Below are 13,172 nucleotides of genomic sequence, written 5' to 3' on the forward strand. Positions count from 1 at the left end.
CCAGATGGTTAAATAAAAACGGAGTACTGCCTTTTTGTGATAGGAATAGCACGGTGTGTGGACGCACACTTAATTCATAAATTCAACAACAAAGCCATGTTTTTTTTTTTATTTAACCAGGCAAGTCAGTTAAGAACAAGTTCTTATTTACAATGACAGCCTACTGGGAAACAGTGGGTTTTTACAGATTTTTACTTTGTCAGCTCAGGGATTTGATCCAGCAACCTTTATGGTTATTGGCCCAACACTCTAACCTCTAGGCTACCTGCCTCCCCCCAAAAATGATTTGATATCAAGGGGGCACCAGGATATTGCATTCTTGTTAATCCTCCATCCACAATCACAGTCGCCATGCAGTTCAGTCCAGGCTATCACAGCCTCTCTTCTCCTGCTGGTGACAAAGGAATTATGAAACTCCCTTGTCCTTGAGTATTTATTGGTAGAAGTGCACCTTGTGACAATTTTTTATTGGATGTGCCCATCCTCTGTTGGAGCCAATCGGCTTTCCTGTATCCAAGAGAAGTGAGCATGTTGAGCTATTTAAATCCAGCTAGGGGAGCTGATAATAGAATAATGATGTATTTGAAATGTACAGTAGGTCTACCACCAAGAGATCATTGCACTGTATTGCTGCAAGGTACACCTGACTTATCTAAATTGCTGATCATTGCTTTGGAAATTTAAAACAGAACTTTATCATTGTGATTTCATTGAGTGATGTAATTGTCTTTATTCTTTTTGGAAAACAAAAATCTGCTAAAAAGATTATCACTGAAAATATTTTACAAGAGCATAGTGAAATTATTCAAAGAGAATTAAGTGTATTAGGAATTAAGTGTATTCACCAATGAAAGAAACAGCACAGACAAATATTACCACAAATTGATACATTTGAAAAATACATTTTGGCATATGGTCATTGCCTATCAGAAAATTCCCATTTGCATAGGTCAGCAATCCTGTTGGATCAAGGGGCGTTATTGAAGTTCTGGTGCCCTCTAGAGTTCAAAAGTATGTGCAGGTCTGTTTAGACTTTTATGGCACCATAGTCTCCATGGTGACACTGGACAACAAGCTTGGGAACCAGTTTGGAGTTGTTTTCAGGAGCCAATGATTCACTGTTTAAGGCAAGTTTCTTTTCTGTTTTGGAAGACCTATTGAGAAATCTAACTAACTTCTACATTTTCTATATAAACCTCCCCCCAAACAGCCATATTTCTCCTCAGAGATATTTTGATTGGATAACACCACCAATAGAGTTATGCCCCTTGATTTTGCTGTGGTACATAAATGACCATTTTTGGGGGGTTTGTTACTTATATAGTATCCAGGACATCCCATCATGTCCAAGCTGGTGTACAAAGTTTCCTCCACTGCCAAGGTAGAGCAGATGGAAGCAGAGTTGTCTGTCCAGCTGTCAGCTCTCCGAACTGAAATAGAGGAGAATGGATCTCCCCTGGAAACACCTTCCAAGTCTTACAGGTATGGATGGACACATGGATATGAGGGAGGTCTGTGAGCAAAATAAAGTTGCCCAGTTAAAATGCCAGTGATTGCGATTTTCTTCTGTTTGATACTGGCTGCCTTTTTTTTGTAGATGTTTTATTGTATTTTATTGTATTCTATATATATTTTTTTTCCCATCGTACTATAGCTCAGTTCCAGTTCCTAAAGATGTATCATACTTTCGTATGGAGAGAGAGCAGGTCCTGAGGAGAGGTCTTCAGGTGGCAGAAGCACTGCCAGTGGTGCCTCTGTCTGATGTGCTACAGAGAGAGCTGCAAAGCTGCCTAAGCCTGGAGTACACACCTGAGAGTCTGCCTCTTCTCCTGCACCAGGTAAACTGGGCTGATTATATTGTCATTGGGATCACATTGGTGACACTCAGGGCCCCCGCGGCTGCCCTGACAAATTGAAGGTGTTTGTGAGGGCAAAAGGGGGTGCAACTCAAAATTGGGAAGGTGTTTTGTTTTGTACACTCAGTGTATTTATGGTAGTTTTATGCAGACCGATGCTACCAGTTGGCCCAGATCAAGTACCTGCTGATGCTGAGATGGAGAAGGTTCTGTCGTCACTCCCACATCATTGAGCAGCTGTATCCCTTCTACAAGGTAACCTGGCACGTTGATAATTAATCAATCACCTTAGTTTATCATGAGTAATAGAGGATAATGGATCAATCAATAAATCCCTTTTTACATGAACAGTTGATTTCTGTGGTGTTCCACCAGGAAAGCTAAATCAAGCACTAAAGTATTTGAAAGAAAACCAATACTATTTGAACCCAGGTCGGGTGTGTTCTTTCACCATACTGTTCCACCAGGCCCAGGTATCAAACCTGGTCAGTGAGTATGAGGATGCTGTCCAGCGGGCCAGGAGACTGGCTGTTTCCAGGGAGAAGGTCCTGACAGGGCGGGGCAACCCCATTAACACGGTCACCCAGGAAGATGTGACCATCTACCTCACCTGGCTGGTCTGTCACCTGCATGCCTCCAAGACCATCCACCACTTCCTGACAGTAAGGCCATCAGAGAGACTATGGGCAATGTTTTTGTAGCACAAAAGTGATGTGTTAAGTGCAACATTTACCGTAAACCTCATTGGAATCTGGCACTGTGAAATAATTGTAACAATGTGCATTATAAGGAGGAGATTAAGCAATATATAAATAGTTGCCTCTTTGTTGAAATGCACATTGTTGAAAAAAAGTTTCAAATTAAATCTCGTTGCCAGATTACAATGAGGTTGATGGTACAATTTTCACTTAACACATCGCTACGTTGCCCTATATGTATGTCCCAAATCTAAACTTGTTCACTATATAGTGCACTACTTTTGACCAGGGATCATAGGACTCTGGTCAAAAGTAGTGCTCCAGGGAAGAAGGTACCATTCAGGGTGCATCCTATGGCTGCATCTCAATGGTCTAAAAGTGGCTTCCTCTACTCGTCTCCTCTCCTTCATCGCCATGTAGCTGAAATTAAAGGCTAGTTTAGATTAGAGCAGATAAAGACTACTGAGATGCACCCCAAAGCTTGGTTGACTTTTGGGATGGGTGGATGAATACCTTGTAATAGATTTATTTAGAAATAAGACCGTTTGTTACCTCACACTATATGATGGGTTACAGGTGATCCACTACATCCCAGCCTCTGAGAAGAGGGATAAAGAGTTATTAAGGAAGTCCCCATCAATTTCCCCAGTGCTGGTTGAATGTGTCCACACATCTTCAGAAGATAAAGACCAAGTCTTGGCTGGGCTTGAGGGTAACACCAACATTGACTGTTACCCTTATTGAACCTCTACATTTCAATGTCTTACTTGAACTCGATGTAACTCTTACATGTGGGTACAAAAGAGATTCATTCGTGCTCGTGATCGTTCCTTTCTGTAGGGATGTTTAGACTGGCTAACCAAGTTCCCATGCACATTGTGAAACTGGAGGAGTTCCTCCCAGAACTACAAAGCCTGGTCTCCTACTTCCGTTTGCCCTACGACACCCAAAACATCAGGAACACTGCAGACGAGATGGAGCTCTTCAGCATGGTAGTACCGTTGTAACATACATGTCAAGTTATTTGGTCCGTCGTGTACTCTCTTGGTGTAGATCCGCACGTACGTTTCTCACTGGCATCAATGAATAAGTTATGCGAACGTCTGAGCTGTTCGCATTTATCTCAACTCGGAATCTGGTCCTTTGTTTGTTGGTCAGATCTCAAAGGAGTTCAGGGTGATCTTCAGACAGCAGGAGGTGATGAAGACCTTCCTCCAGTATGATGGGACAGAGGCTGTAGAGGGACAGTGGGGGACGAAGAGGAGCACCATGGCTCTGAGGAAGAGTGCTAACTGGATACCATACATTCAGGTCTGGAGAGAGAGGGATTGTCCCGGTCTCTGTCGTGATCTCTATCCTGTCAATCCTTGTCCTGCATAGTACTTGGTTTTTTAGTACTTGGTTTTAACACTTGAAGTGCTAACAAGTTAGTTCAGAGATGATTGGAGAAAAGGTGTCAGGAACGCTGATATATAAGGGATGGAAATTGAGCTAGCCCTTTATCCAGAGGCTAGTACTTTTCAGACTGGGCTAGAAGAAAATGTGCCAAACTAGTAAAATGTTGTATTAGCAAATATGGCATGGCACAGATTTTGGACCTAGGCTAAAAACAAATTGCAGCCTACTAGCCCGGCTGACCAGTGCCCAAAACCCTTAAATCCCATCCCTAATGTTTATTTTCTGACTAAACTCAAACTCAAAACAGGTGAAGCCCAAACGGGATCCCTGGCAACAGAAACTTGTCACCAAGCTGAAGGAGCTCCAGTCTTATGATGAGTTGCTGAGGACTCACTGCAGGTTTCTCCAGGTAAACAGTCTAACACCTAAAGGAGGGATTTTATAAATGACCTATTAACGTTCATCTCTATAGTTTGTATCGTGTATCGAAGTATGGGCTAACTACAATTACTTTCAATCGTGTTATTTTGCATACTCACAGTGACACCTCTCTCTCGCTCTCTCTCTCTCTCTCTCTCTCTCTCTCTCTCTCTCTCTCCCCTCACTCTCTCCCTCCCCAGCTGTCAGATCCTGCCGTAGTGACTGAGGCCCTGAGGGAGCATGCTTCCCAGGTATGTGACCCTCAGGCCATCCAGCCCTCATCATCTCTGACATCGTCACACACCAACAGACACAACACCTTGCAGATCTGGACCAGCATTTACAGCGCTGCCAATCTTTATCAGGCATGTATTACCTAGTCAGAGATGTGATTATGTGTGCTACAAAGACAACATGCTTTTTCATCATGTAAAATGGATTGTGTCTGGGTTCATTCCAACCACAATTAGCATTTTATCCCCCTGCTAGGAATCCAGTGGATGTGGAGGACAGGAAAAAAGCAACACAAAGAGCAGAACCACTTCAGTCAAGAAAGTAAATGAAAGGTACATTATTAAGAAGGACAGATTAGGATCACTTGGGATGTGGGTCTCATTGAAATAAAACGGAATGCCTTTTGCTTATTTGGTGTCCCTTCTCTCTCATTCATCCCAGCTATAGCCATCTGAGCAGCATGCAGCTGTTGGGTTTGGATGAGGGCCAGGAAGGGGAAGAGGGTACCTCGGACATCGTCACAGCCAGGGGAGCCTACCTGTCACTCCTCTACCTTCGACACCTCAAGATCAGGGAACTGCAGGTGAGCTTCATCCAAGGAGCCTTACGTGATTGCTGCTGGAATTGAAACGATGACCTTGGCGTAGCTAGCGCCACACAAGACCACAAGGGAGGTTCAGGGTAGACTTTTAGACTGTTAGGGCCTGCTCTCTATACTCTTGTCACTCCCACTGAACCCTGAGCTGTCCTCTCTTCCCCAGTGAGTCTCTCTTGGGATGCTGAACTGCTATCCATTATCTACTGTGTCATATTATTTACCCTTCCATTCCCTCTGGAGCCTGAGCTGTCTTACCCGTCCTCTCTCCCTTAAAGCGCATCTCCCTAGGCATTCTAAACTACCTGAGGTCCATAGAGAGAACCCTGACTTTTGACACAGCTGGGATGAGTGTGGAGGGAGGAGGAGCACGTGGAGGAGGAGCAGGAGGAGGAAGAGCAGCAGGAGGAGGAGGAGGAAGAGGGGAAGCAGGAGGAGGAGGAGGTGATTTGGTCAGCACCACTGAGGAGTCAAGCTGGATGAATGCGGCCAGAGGGTGCAGTGGGACAGTCGGAGGTCTGGGCTCTCACCTCTACAGCCACAACACTCCTGTTGACTACAAGGTAAGGCATCACAGCTACAGTACAACCTGAGACATTAATGACATTAGTGATTTGTAGGGGTGAAGAAAATAAGTGAGTAAATACTCACCATTAGAGGTGAATAAAATAATGCACCCTAAACTTTCAACACATTTTTCCTCAAAAGCAGTGTAAACACTTGCATTAAATGAAAAAGAATCAAAATGGCGTTTTTCGCGTGTTTACACTCCACTCTGAGACGCTTTGTGAATACGGGCCCAAGTGTGTGAGTTACAGCCAATTGAGGTCACTAGCTCAAGGAGTTCTGGTAACCCTTGCAGCCTGGTCTGAGGACCAGGCTAATCTGACCCTGGGCTGTTTCATTCCACACAGTTGTTCCTCTTCTGGTTTGGAACTCCATTTGTTATTGGTCTATTAACTTATACTGCCTGAGGATTTCACGAGGCACACCGAATCTCCACCCATGCAGAACCAGGTCCTGTGTAGATTGTATTTTCAAATAGCATTTATCCGAAAATAACACTGATCACATTTGCATATTTTTTGTTTACAGTGTTAGTTTAATCTGCTGTTGTACAAAATTATACAAAACACAGGAAAAACAGTTTTACTGCACAGATTTTTTTTTACAGAAAGGTATTATGGTAGAGTCAAGAGGCACTATTCATAACATTGGATTTGCATGAGCTTAGTAATGCATAGTAATGCTAAATAGATCTTTTTTGTTTTTCAAAAATCGATTTCATCATGAAAAAGCTAAAGGACAAAACAATGAACAAGACAGGAGGGGGTTACAACAGCATACAATGAAAATACAATCAGTTACCTACATAATACACATTGAAAAAGGCTAAGCAAAACTATACTGCTGTTTTCCTGTCCTGTCCTTTCACGTCAGAATCAGATTAACAGTGGAATCATGGTTAAAGAGCTCTGTACTACACTACAGTCTCAATAAGTCTTCAAAATAACTCAGAAGGTCCTCATAATCATTTATGTGCATGATTGGCTGGCGGTTGCTATAGCCTGCCTGTTTCAGGAACTTACGCAGCTTTAGGCCACGGATGTCCCTGAGCAGACCCCTGGTGACACGGTAGGTGTTGTCAGGGTCAAAACTCAGACCGTCATCGTCATGCTGGGTCACATAAACCTTATCCACAGTCCCGTCTGGACGCAGACTGATGATGAGGCGGTCCATGTTACTGTCGTCTTGGTCACCAGTAAAGTCTTTTCTCACATACTGAGGAAGGCAATTGGATTCTTCCAGATTCAGGTTGCCCACTATATAGTATGGGTGGACATTATCGGGGAGCAGAAAATTGCAGGTAATTACAGCTATAGTTGTGGTCACATTGCTGTAGTCCCACTCCGGTCTGTTCTGGAAGGGATGGAAATCAAAGCCCCCCTCGTTGGGGTTGTATCTTGCAACCATTTCACCCATGATATCAAAGTCGATGTAATTCTTGGCGAACCAAAACAGGAGCTTGAGTCCATGCCTGGGCAAGTGACAACCAAACCCAGAGAGTCTTAGATCTTCCATAGTGTTCAACGTACCTCGAACCATGGTGGTACCCTTGAGAGAGAGAGAGAGAGAGAGAGAGGGAACTTTAGAGAACTTTAGTAGGTGTGATTGTGTGCAATAAAATCCCATAATATTGTATTTATTTATTTTGATTTAACCTTTATTTAACTAGGCAAGTATTTTGAGAACAAATTCTTATTTACAATGACGGCCTAAGAAAAAGGCAAAAGGCCTCCTGCGGGGACGGGGGCTGGGATTAAAATAAATAAATACAATATAAATATAAATATAGGACAAAACACACATCACAACAAGAGAGACAACACAACACTACAATAAAGAGAGACCTAAGACAACAACATAGCAAGGCAGCAACACATGACAACACAGCATGGTAGCAACACAACATAGCAAAAACATGGCAGCAGCACAACATGGTAGCAGCACAAAACATGGTACAAACATTATTGGGCACAGACAACAGCACAAAGGGAAGGAAGAGACAACAATGCATCACGCAAAACAGCTACAACTGTCAGTAAGAGTGTCTTTGTTGCAGCTCAATCCAGTCGCTAGCTGCAGCGAACTGAAAAGAGGAGCGACTCAGGGATGTGTGTGCTTTGGGGACCTTTAACAGGATTTGACTGGCAGAACGGGTGTTGTGTGTGGAGGATGAGGGCTGCAGTAGATGTCTCAGATAGGGGGGAGTGAGGCCTAAGAGGGTTTTATAAATAAGCATCAACCAGTGGGTCTTGCGACGGGTATATAGAAATGACCAGTTTACGGAGGAGTATAGAGTGCAGTGATGTGTCCTATAAGGAGCATTGGTGGCAAATCTGATGGCCGAATGGTAAAGAACATCTAGCCGTTCGAGATGAATAGTGCATACCATGGAGCTTCATAGGCCCAGTGCAGTCAACGTTCTGCTTTACCTGTGTTTTGTATAATATTGATGAAACTATCTCTATAAACGTGTCAAAAAATGTGTTCCGTGTTCTGAATAGTGCCTTGTTGAAAATACAATTTAGCCAGGACCTTCTAATCAGCAGGTTTTGCATGGATGGCGTTTTACATTGTTAATACACCAATAACAAAGAGAGTTCTAAACTCTCTGTCAATAACAGTTTGTTTTCAGGTTAAATATCCCTCCCATGAGTCCCCTCCTCTTAGGTCCCTCCCTCAGACAACTGCCAGACAGTCCTAGCAAAATTCTTGCTTGAGAAATAGCTTTTTTGCAACAAAAAAAACATTTTTGTTTCTTTTCGGGTCATTTTAATGGAAAATATTACAGTAAGTTACTTAATTGTTACCCAGAAATGATTTGATATTGAGATGAGGAAAAAAAACAACTGCCCTGGGTCTTTAAGGAAAATATTCAACCATGTTGTATAATAAATAGAGGGCAATCTCTTACAACGCTTTTATGGTAGAAAAAGTTGCATTGGTGTGAAAAATATGTTTAGTGGCTCTGTCCACACACACCTCTAAGACTGAAAACTTGTTTTTCTAATGAGCAACAGAAAAACACACTGTTCAGTGGCTCTTAAGTATACACACCTGATATGGACAAACAAGATCACACAAACAAACACATCAAATATGTTATATTTACAGTAACTTACTGTAGCTGGTGTTGTGGTGCTGCTCTCCTTCCTCTCCTCACGTCTAAAAGACCTGTAATGACAGCTATTTTACCCATCTCACAGTGTTTATGAGTGTGTTGTGCGATAAGGAGGCAGGACTAACCACAGTGTACAGGAAATGAAACTGAAAGGGACTCAGTCCTGTGTTGGACTGAGTTCGATTCCACAAAGTTCTCTTCTTTCTGCCACATATTCAAAAAGTTTCTGATCTAGGACCAGTTTTAATCCTCATGATCATAATGAATAAGATCCCATGGACAGTGGGGACCTGATATTACCTGATATTTAAGGTGGTCGATGTTGTTTTGTGTCCAATGTTTTTCATTTAACAATATCTGGAACCACAGCACAATAATATTGTACAAACACAACACCCCTACCCCACTCTCCACAACTTCCAGACTTCTTGTGAACGATCACGTTTTATTAGTCGTATGTATGGGATACACAGGGTGTACACAGGGTGTTTACACAGGGTGTTTACACAGGGTGTTTACACAGGGTGTTTACACAGGCTGTGTACACAGGTTGTTTACACAGGGTGTTTTCTTGCAGGTTCCTTCTTGACAATGCAACAGCAATAAAATATAATAAACATATGTGAGGGAAATCTTCTGTTAAACCCCGTTAAAAAATTATTCTGCCCCTTTACTTTCAGTGCAGCAAACTCTCTCCAGAAGTTCAGTGAGGATCTCTGAATGATCCAATGTTGACCTAAATGACTAATGATGATAAATACAATCCACCTGTGTGTAATCAAGTCTCCGTATAAATGCACCTGCACTGTGATAGTCTCAGAGGTCCGTTAAAAGCGCAGAGAGCATCATGAAGAACAAGGAACACACCAGGCAGGTCCGAGATACTGCTGTGAAGAAGTTTAAAGCCGGATTTGGATACAAAAAGATTTCCCAAGCTTTAAACATCCCAAGGAGCACTGTGCAAGCGATAATATTGAAATGGAAGGAGTATCAGACCACTGCAAATCTACCAAGACCTGGCCGTCCCTCTAAACTTTCAGCTCATACAAGGAGAAGACTGATCAGAGATGCAGCCAAGAGGCCCATGATCACTCTGGATGAACTGCAGAGATCTACAGCTGAGGTGGGAGACTCTGTCCATAGGACAACAATCAGTCGTATATTGCACAAATCTGGCCTTTATGGAAGAGTGGCAAGAAGAAAGCCATTTCTTAAAGATATCCATAAAAAGTGTTGTTTAAAGTTTGCCACAAGCCACCTAGGAGACACACCAAACATGTGGAAGAAGGTGCTCTGGTCAGATGAAACCAAAATTGAACTTTTTGGCAACAATGCAAGACGTTATGTTTGGCGTAAAAGCAACACAGCTGAACACACCATCCCCACTGTCAAACATGGTGGTGTCAGCATCATGGTTTGGGCCTGCTTTTCTTCAGCAGGGACAGGGAAGATGGTGAAAATTGATGGGAAGATGGATGGAGCCAAATACAGGACCATTCTGGAAGAAAACCTGATGGAGTCTGCAAAAGACCTGAGACTGGGACGGAGATTTGTCTTCCAACAAGACAATGATCCAAAACATAAAGCAAAATCTACAATGGAATGGTTAAAAAATAAACATATCCAGGTGTTAGAATGGCCAAGTCAAAGTCCAGACCTGAATCCAATCGAGAATATGTGGAAAGAACTGAAAACTGCTGTTCACAAATGCTCTCCATCCAACCTCACTGAGCTCGAGCTGTTTTGCAAGGAGGAATGGGAAAAAATGTCAGTCTCTCGATGTGCAAAACTGATAGAGACATACCCCAAGCGACTTACAGCTGTAATCGCAGCAAAAGGTGGCGATACAAAGTATTAACTTAAGGGGGCTGAATAATTTTGCACGCCCAATTTTTCAGTTTTTGATTTGTTAAAAAAGTTTGAAATATCCAATAAATGTCGTTCCACTTCATGATTGTGTCCCACTTGTTGTTGATTCTTCACAAAAAAAATACAGTTTTATATCTTTATGTTTGAAGCCTGAAATGTGGCAAAAGGTCGCAAAGTTCAAGGGGGCCGAATACCTTCGCAAGGCACTGTACATAGGGTTGCATGTTTTGCAGATGCTTGCATGGGGTAGCTTGACTATATGATGCTCCTGTACTCTGTCTGTTTTTTGGGCTTTCACTCCATCTCACCTGCGGGGATGGGGCGACCAGCCTCCTTATTATAATACGTTTTTCATAAAAGTAATATTAGTTAAAGGTAGAATTTCCACCACACATAAGAATAAGAACACAAAGTAAATGGCTCAGTAGAATAGAATAAACATTTTAGCATAAGTGTTACGCTGGAAAGGACAAATTATACACTCTTAGAACAAAAGGTGCTATCTAGAACATAAAAGGGTTCTTTGACTGTCCCCAACCCTTTGAATAACCCTTTTTGGTTTCAGGTAGAACCCTTTTGAGTTCCATGTAAAGTTTCCTTTACACAGAGGGTTCTACATTGAACCCAAAGGAGTTCAACCTGGAACCCAAAAGGGTTTTAACTGGAAAAAAAAAAGATCTATGGGGACAGCCGAAGAACCCTTTTGGAACTCTTTTTTCTAAGCGTCGTCCAATATTTACACGTGTTTTGGGGGGCAAGTGTTTAATTGTGCAATCATAATAAGAGTATGGTAGCAGAAGTTGTGATGTAAATATTAGTCATTTAGCAGACACTCGCCTCAAGAGCAACTTACAGGAGCAATTAGGGTTTAAGTGCCTTGCTCAAGGGCACATAGACAGATTTCTTTACCTAGTCAGCTTGGGGATTCGAAACAGAAACCTTTCGGTTACTGGCCCGACGCTCTTAACCGCTAGGCTACCTGCCGCCCGTGGGTGTAGTATGAATGTGTGTGTGTATGTGTGTGTGTGTGTGCGTGTGCACGTGTGTGTGTGTGTGTGCATGAGTGAGTGAGGAAGTGAGTGATTGAGCGAGTGCGTCTGCTATGTCAAAGTTTCTTTAGGGAATTGATATCGGTTTTACTGTGACTACAGGTTCACTGTTCCGAGTTCATGGAGTACCCAGAGGTGGAGAATCTTCATGATTTCTACACCACTGAGGAGAGATATGTCCACACCCAGGACCAGCGAGGGCTCTACGTGGTGTACGACGTGGCTCTGAAGGACCTGGAGGAGCTGGAAGACACACTGATTCTTCTGGGCTCACACTACATCCAGAGGAGTAGTTGGAGGGTCAAGGGCCAGTCTGAGGGCAGCAGGGTCAAGGGTCAGTCTGAGAGGTCACCTAGCTCTGCAGCGACAGACCTCCACTCTGCCTGGGCTCAGACAGATGTGGATAGAGTTGCAGTTCTCCTAGACCTGTGGACATGCGAAGCTGCTTTTTTGGAGAGCAAAGTGCAGGTTAGCAAATATGCTGAACAGGGCCGTGTTCATTAGGGCACGTAACAGAAAACATCTTAAACTGTTCTGAAACGGAAAACAAAAATTCACATTTCTCATTGGACATGTATATTTAGTCCCTCCCTGTTTCAGTCAGTTTTCTTCTCATTGATGCCTAATGAACACGACCCAGGTGATAATCAATTTATTTTAAGTCCAGTATATTGCGTGTCATTACGTGAACCATGGCCCCTCTGTTAATTTCCAGTTGTTGAACTGCTATATTGAGGCCTACCAGCATGTGACAGGACCAGAGGAGAGGTTCTCCTTGGCTCAGGTCATCACAGACATCATGCACAGAAGGCCTCGGCTACACCTGGACATGGGAGCAGAGTACTTTGTTCAGGCCTACCGGGCAGAGATGGTCTGCATGCAGACACACCAGCAACTCATCAGAGCCGTGCTGGACAACCAAGTAATTGTTTCTGAAAAATTGTGGCACAGCCTAGAGAGCTATTGATGCCAGTGTGGATAGTTGAATCATAACAGGTGTATCTGGCTTGAAGGACCATTAGTAAACCATTGGCCGGGATAGCCCGTTAGCAAAGCTAATAAAAGCAATAGGTTTTGAAGTCGAATATATATTCACTTTTCCATGCCATGTGTTCTAAAGGTCTCTCTAACTGTGTTATGTTGACTATTAGATAGATCGTCAGCGGCAATACCTCCACCAGGTGTGGAGAGGAGGTCAGGGACAGGAAGCTACTCCTTGTGACTATGGTCTTCCTCCTAACTATGTGGCCAAACATCTGGTGTCCCTCGGTGGTGGCAGGCAAGTCGTAGTTCTACCCATGAATTATAGACTGATCACAGTGTAATGTGATGTCACCTCAAAACAGACTAACATGTTAAACAGTGTAA

At 43.1% G+C, this 13,172-nt stretch overlaps 2 protein-coding genes across 2 annotated transcripts; one reads left to right on the forward strand and one right to left on the reverse strand.

The window, feature by feature from the left end:
• Positions 1-1,056: 1,056 nt before the first annotated feature.
• On the forward strand, positions 1,057-13,138 carry LOC149975180 (uncharacterized). Its single transcript, XM_090210857.1, has 15 exons — positions 1,057-1,482; positions 1,655-1,838; positions 1,998-2,111; positions 2,324-2,518; positions 3,131-3,266; positions 3,395-3,546; positions 3,713-3,865; positions 4,260-4,361; positions 4,573-4,737; positions 4,862-4,938; positions 5,048-5,189; positions 5,480-5,764; positions 11,907-12,272; positions 12,520-12,726; positions 12,956-13,138. Exons 1-15 carry the CDS (start codon positions 1,343-1,345, stop codon positions 13,127-13,129), a joined length of 2,592 nt encoding a protein of 863 aa, XP_090066983.1. The 5' UTR covers positions 1,057-1,342; the 3' UTR covers positions 13,130-13,138.
• Positions 6,283-9,333, reverse strand: LOC118941467 (uncharacterized). Its single transcript, XM_036954537.2, has 3 exons — positions 9,187-9,333; positions 8,888-8,939; positions 6,283-7,316 (listed from the first exon to the last, which is right to left on the reverse strand). The coding sequence occupies exons 1-3, from the start codon at positions 9,231-9,233 to the stop codon at positions 6,687-6,689; spliced, it is 729 nt and encodes a 242-aa protein (XP_036810432.2). The 5' UTR covers positions 9,234-9,333; the 3' UTR covers positions 6,283-6,686.
• Positions 13,139-13,172: the final 34 nt, after the last annotated feature.

The sequence above is a fragment of the Oncorhynchus mykiss genome, chromosome 19 (assembly GCF_057628025.1).
Source record: "Oncorhynchus mykiss isolate SJ-2025 chromosome 19, ASM5762802v1, whole genome shotgun sequence".
Taxonomy (NCBI): domain Eukaryota; kingdom Metazoa; phylum Chordata; class Actinopteri; order Salmoniformes; family Salmonidae; genus Oncorhynchus; species Oncorhynchus mykiss.

Coding starts and splice junctions, on each gene's coding strand:
- LOC149975180 (XM_090210857.1), top strand. CDS start 1,343: ATGTCCAAGCTGGTGTACAAAGTTTCCTCCACTGCCAAGGTAGAGCAG. Junction 3,547..3,712: donor AGATGGAGCTCTTCAGCATG/GTAGTACCGTTG, acceptor TTTGTTGGTCAG/ATCTCAAAGGAGTTCAGGGT. Junction 4,939..5,047: donor GTCAAGAAAGTAAATGAAAG/GTACATTATTAA, acceptor CATTCATCCCAG/CTATAGCCATCTGAGCAGCA.
- LOC118941467 (XM_036954537.2), bottom strand. CDS start 9,233: ATGAAAAACATTGGACACAAAACAACATCGACCACCTTAAATATCAG. Junction 8,940..9,186: donor TCGACCACCTTAAATATCAG/GTAATATCAGGT, acceptor CTGTCATTACAG/GTCTTTTAGACGTGAGGAGA. Junction 7,317..8,887: donor GCACCACAACACCAGCTACA/GTAAGTTACTGT, acceptor CTCTCTCTCAAG/GGTACCACCATGGTTCGAGG.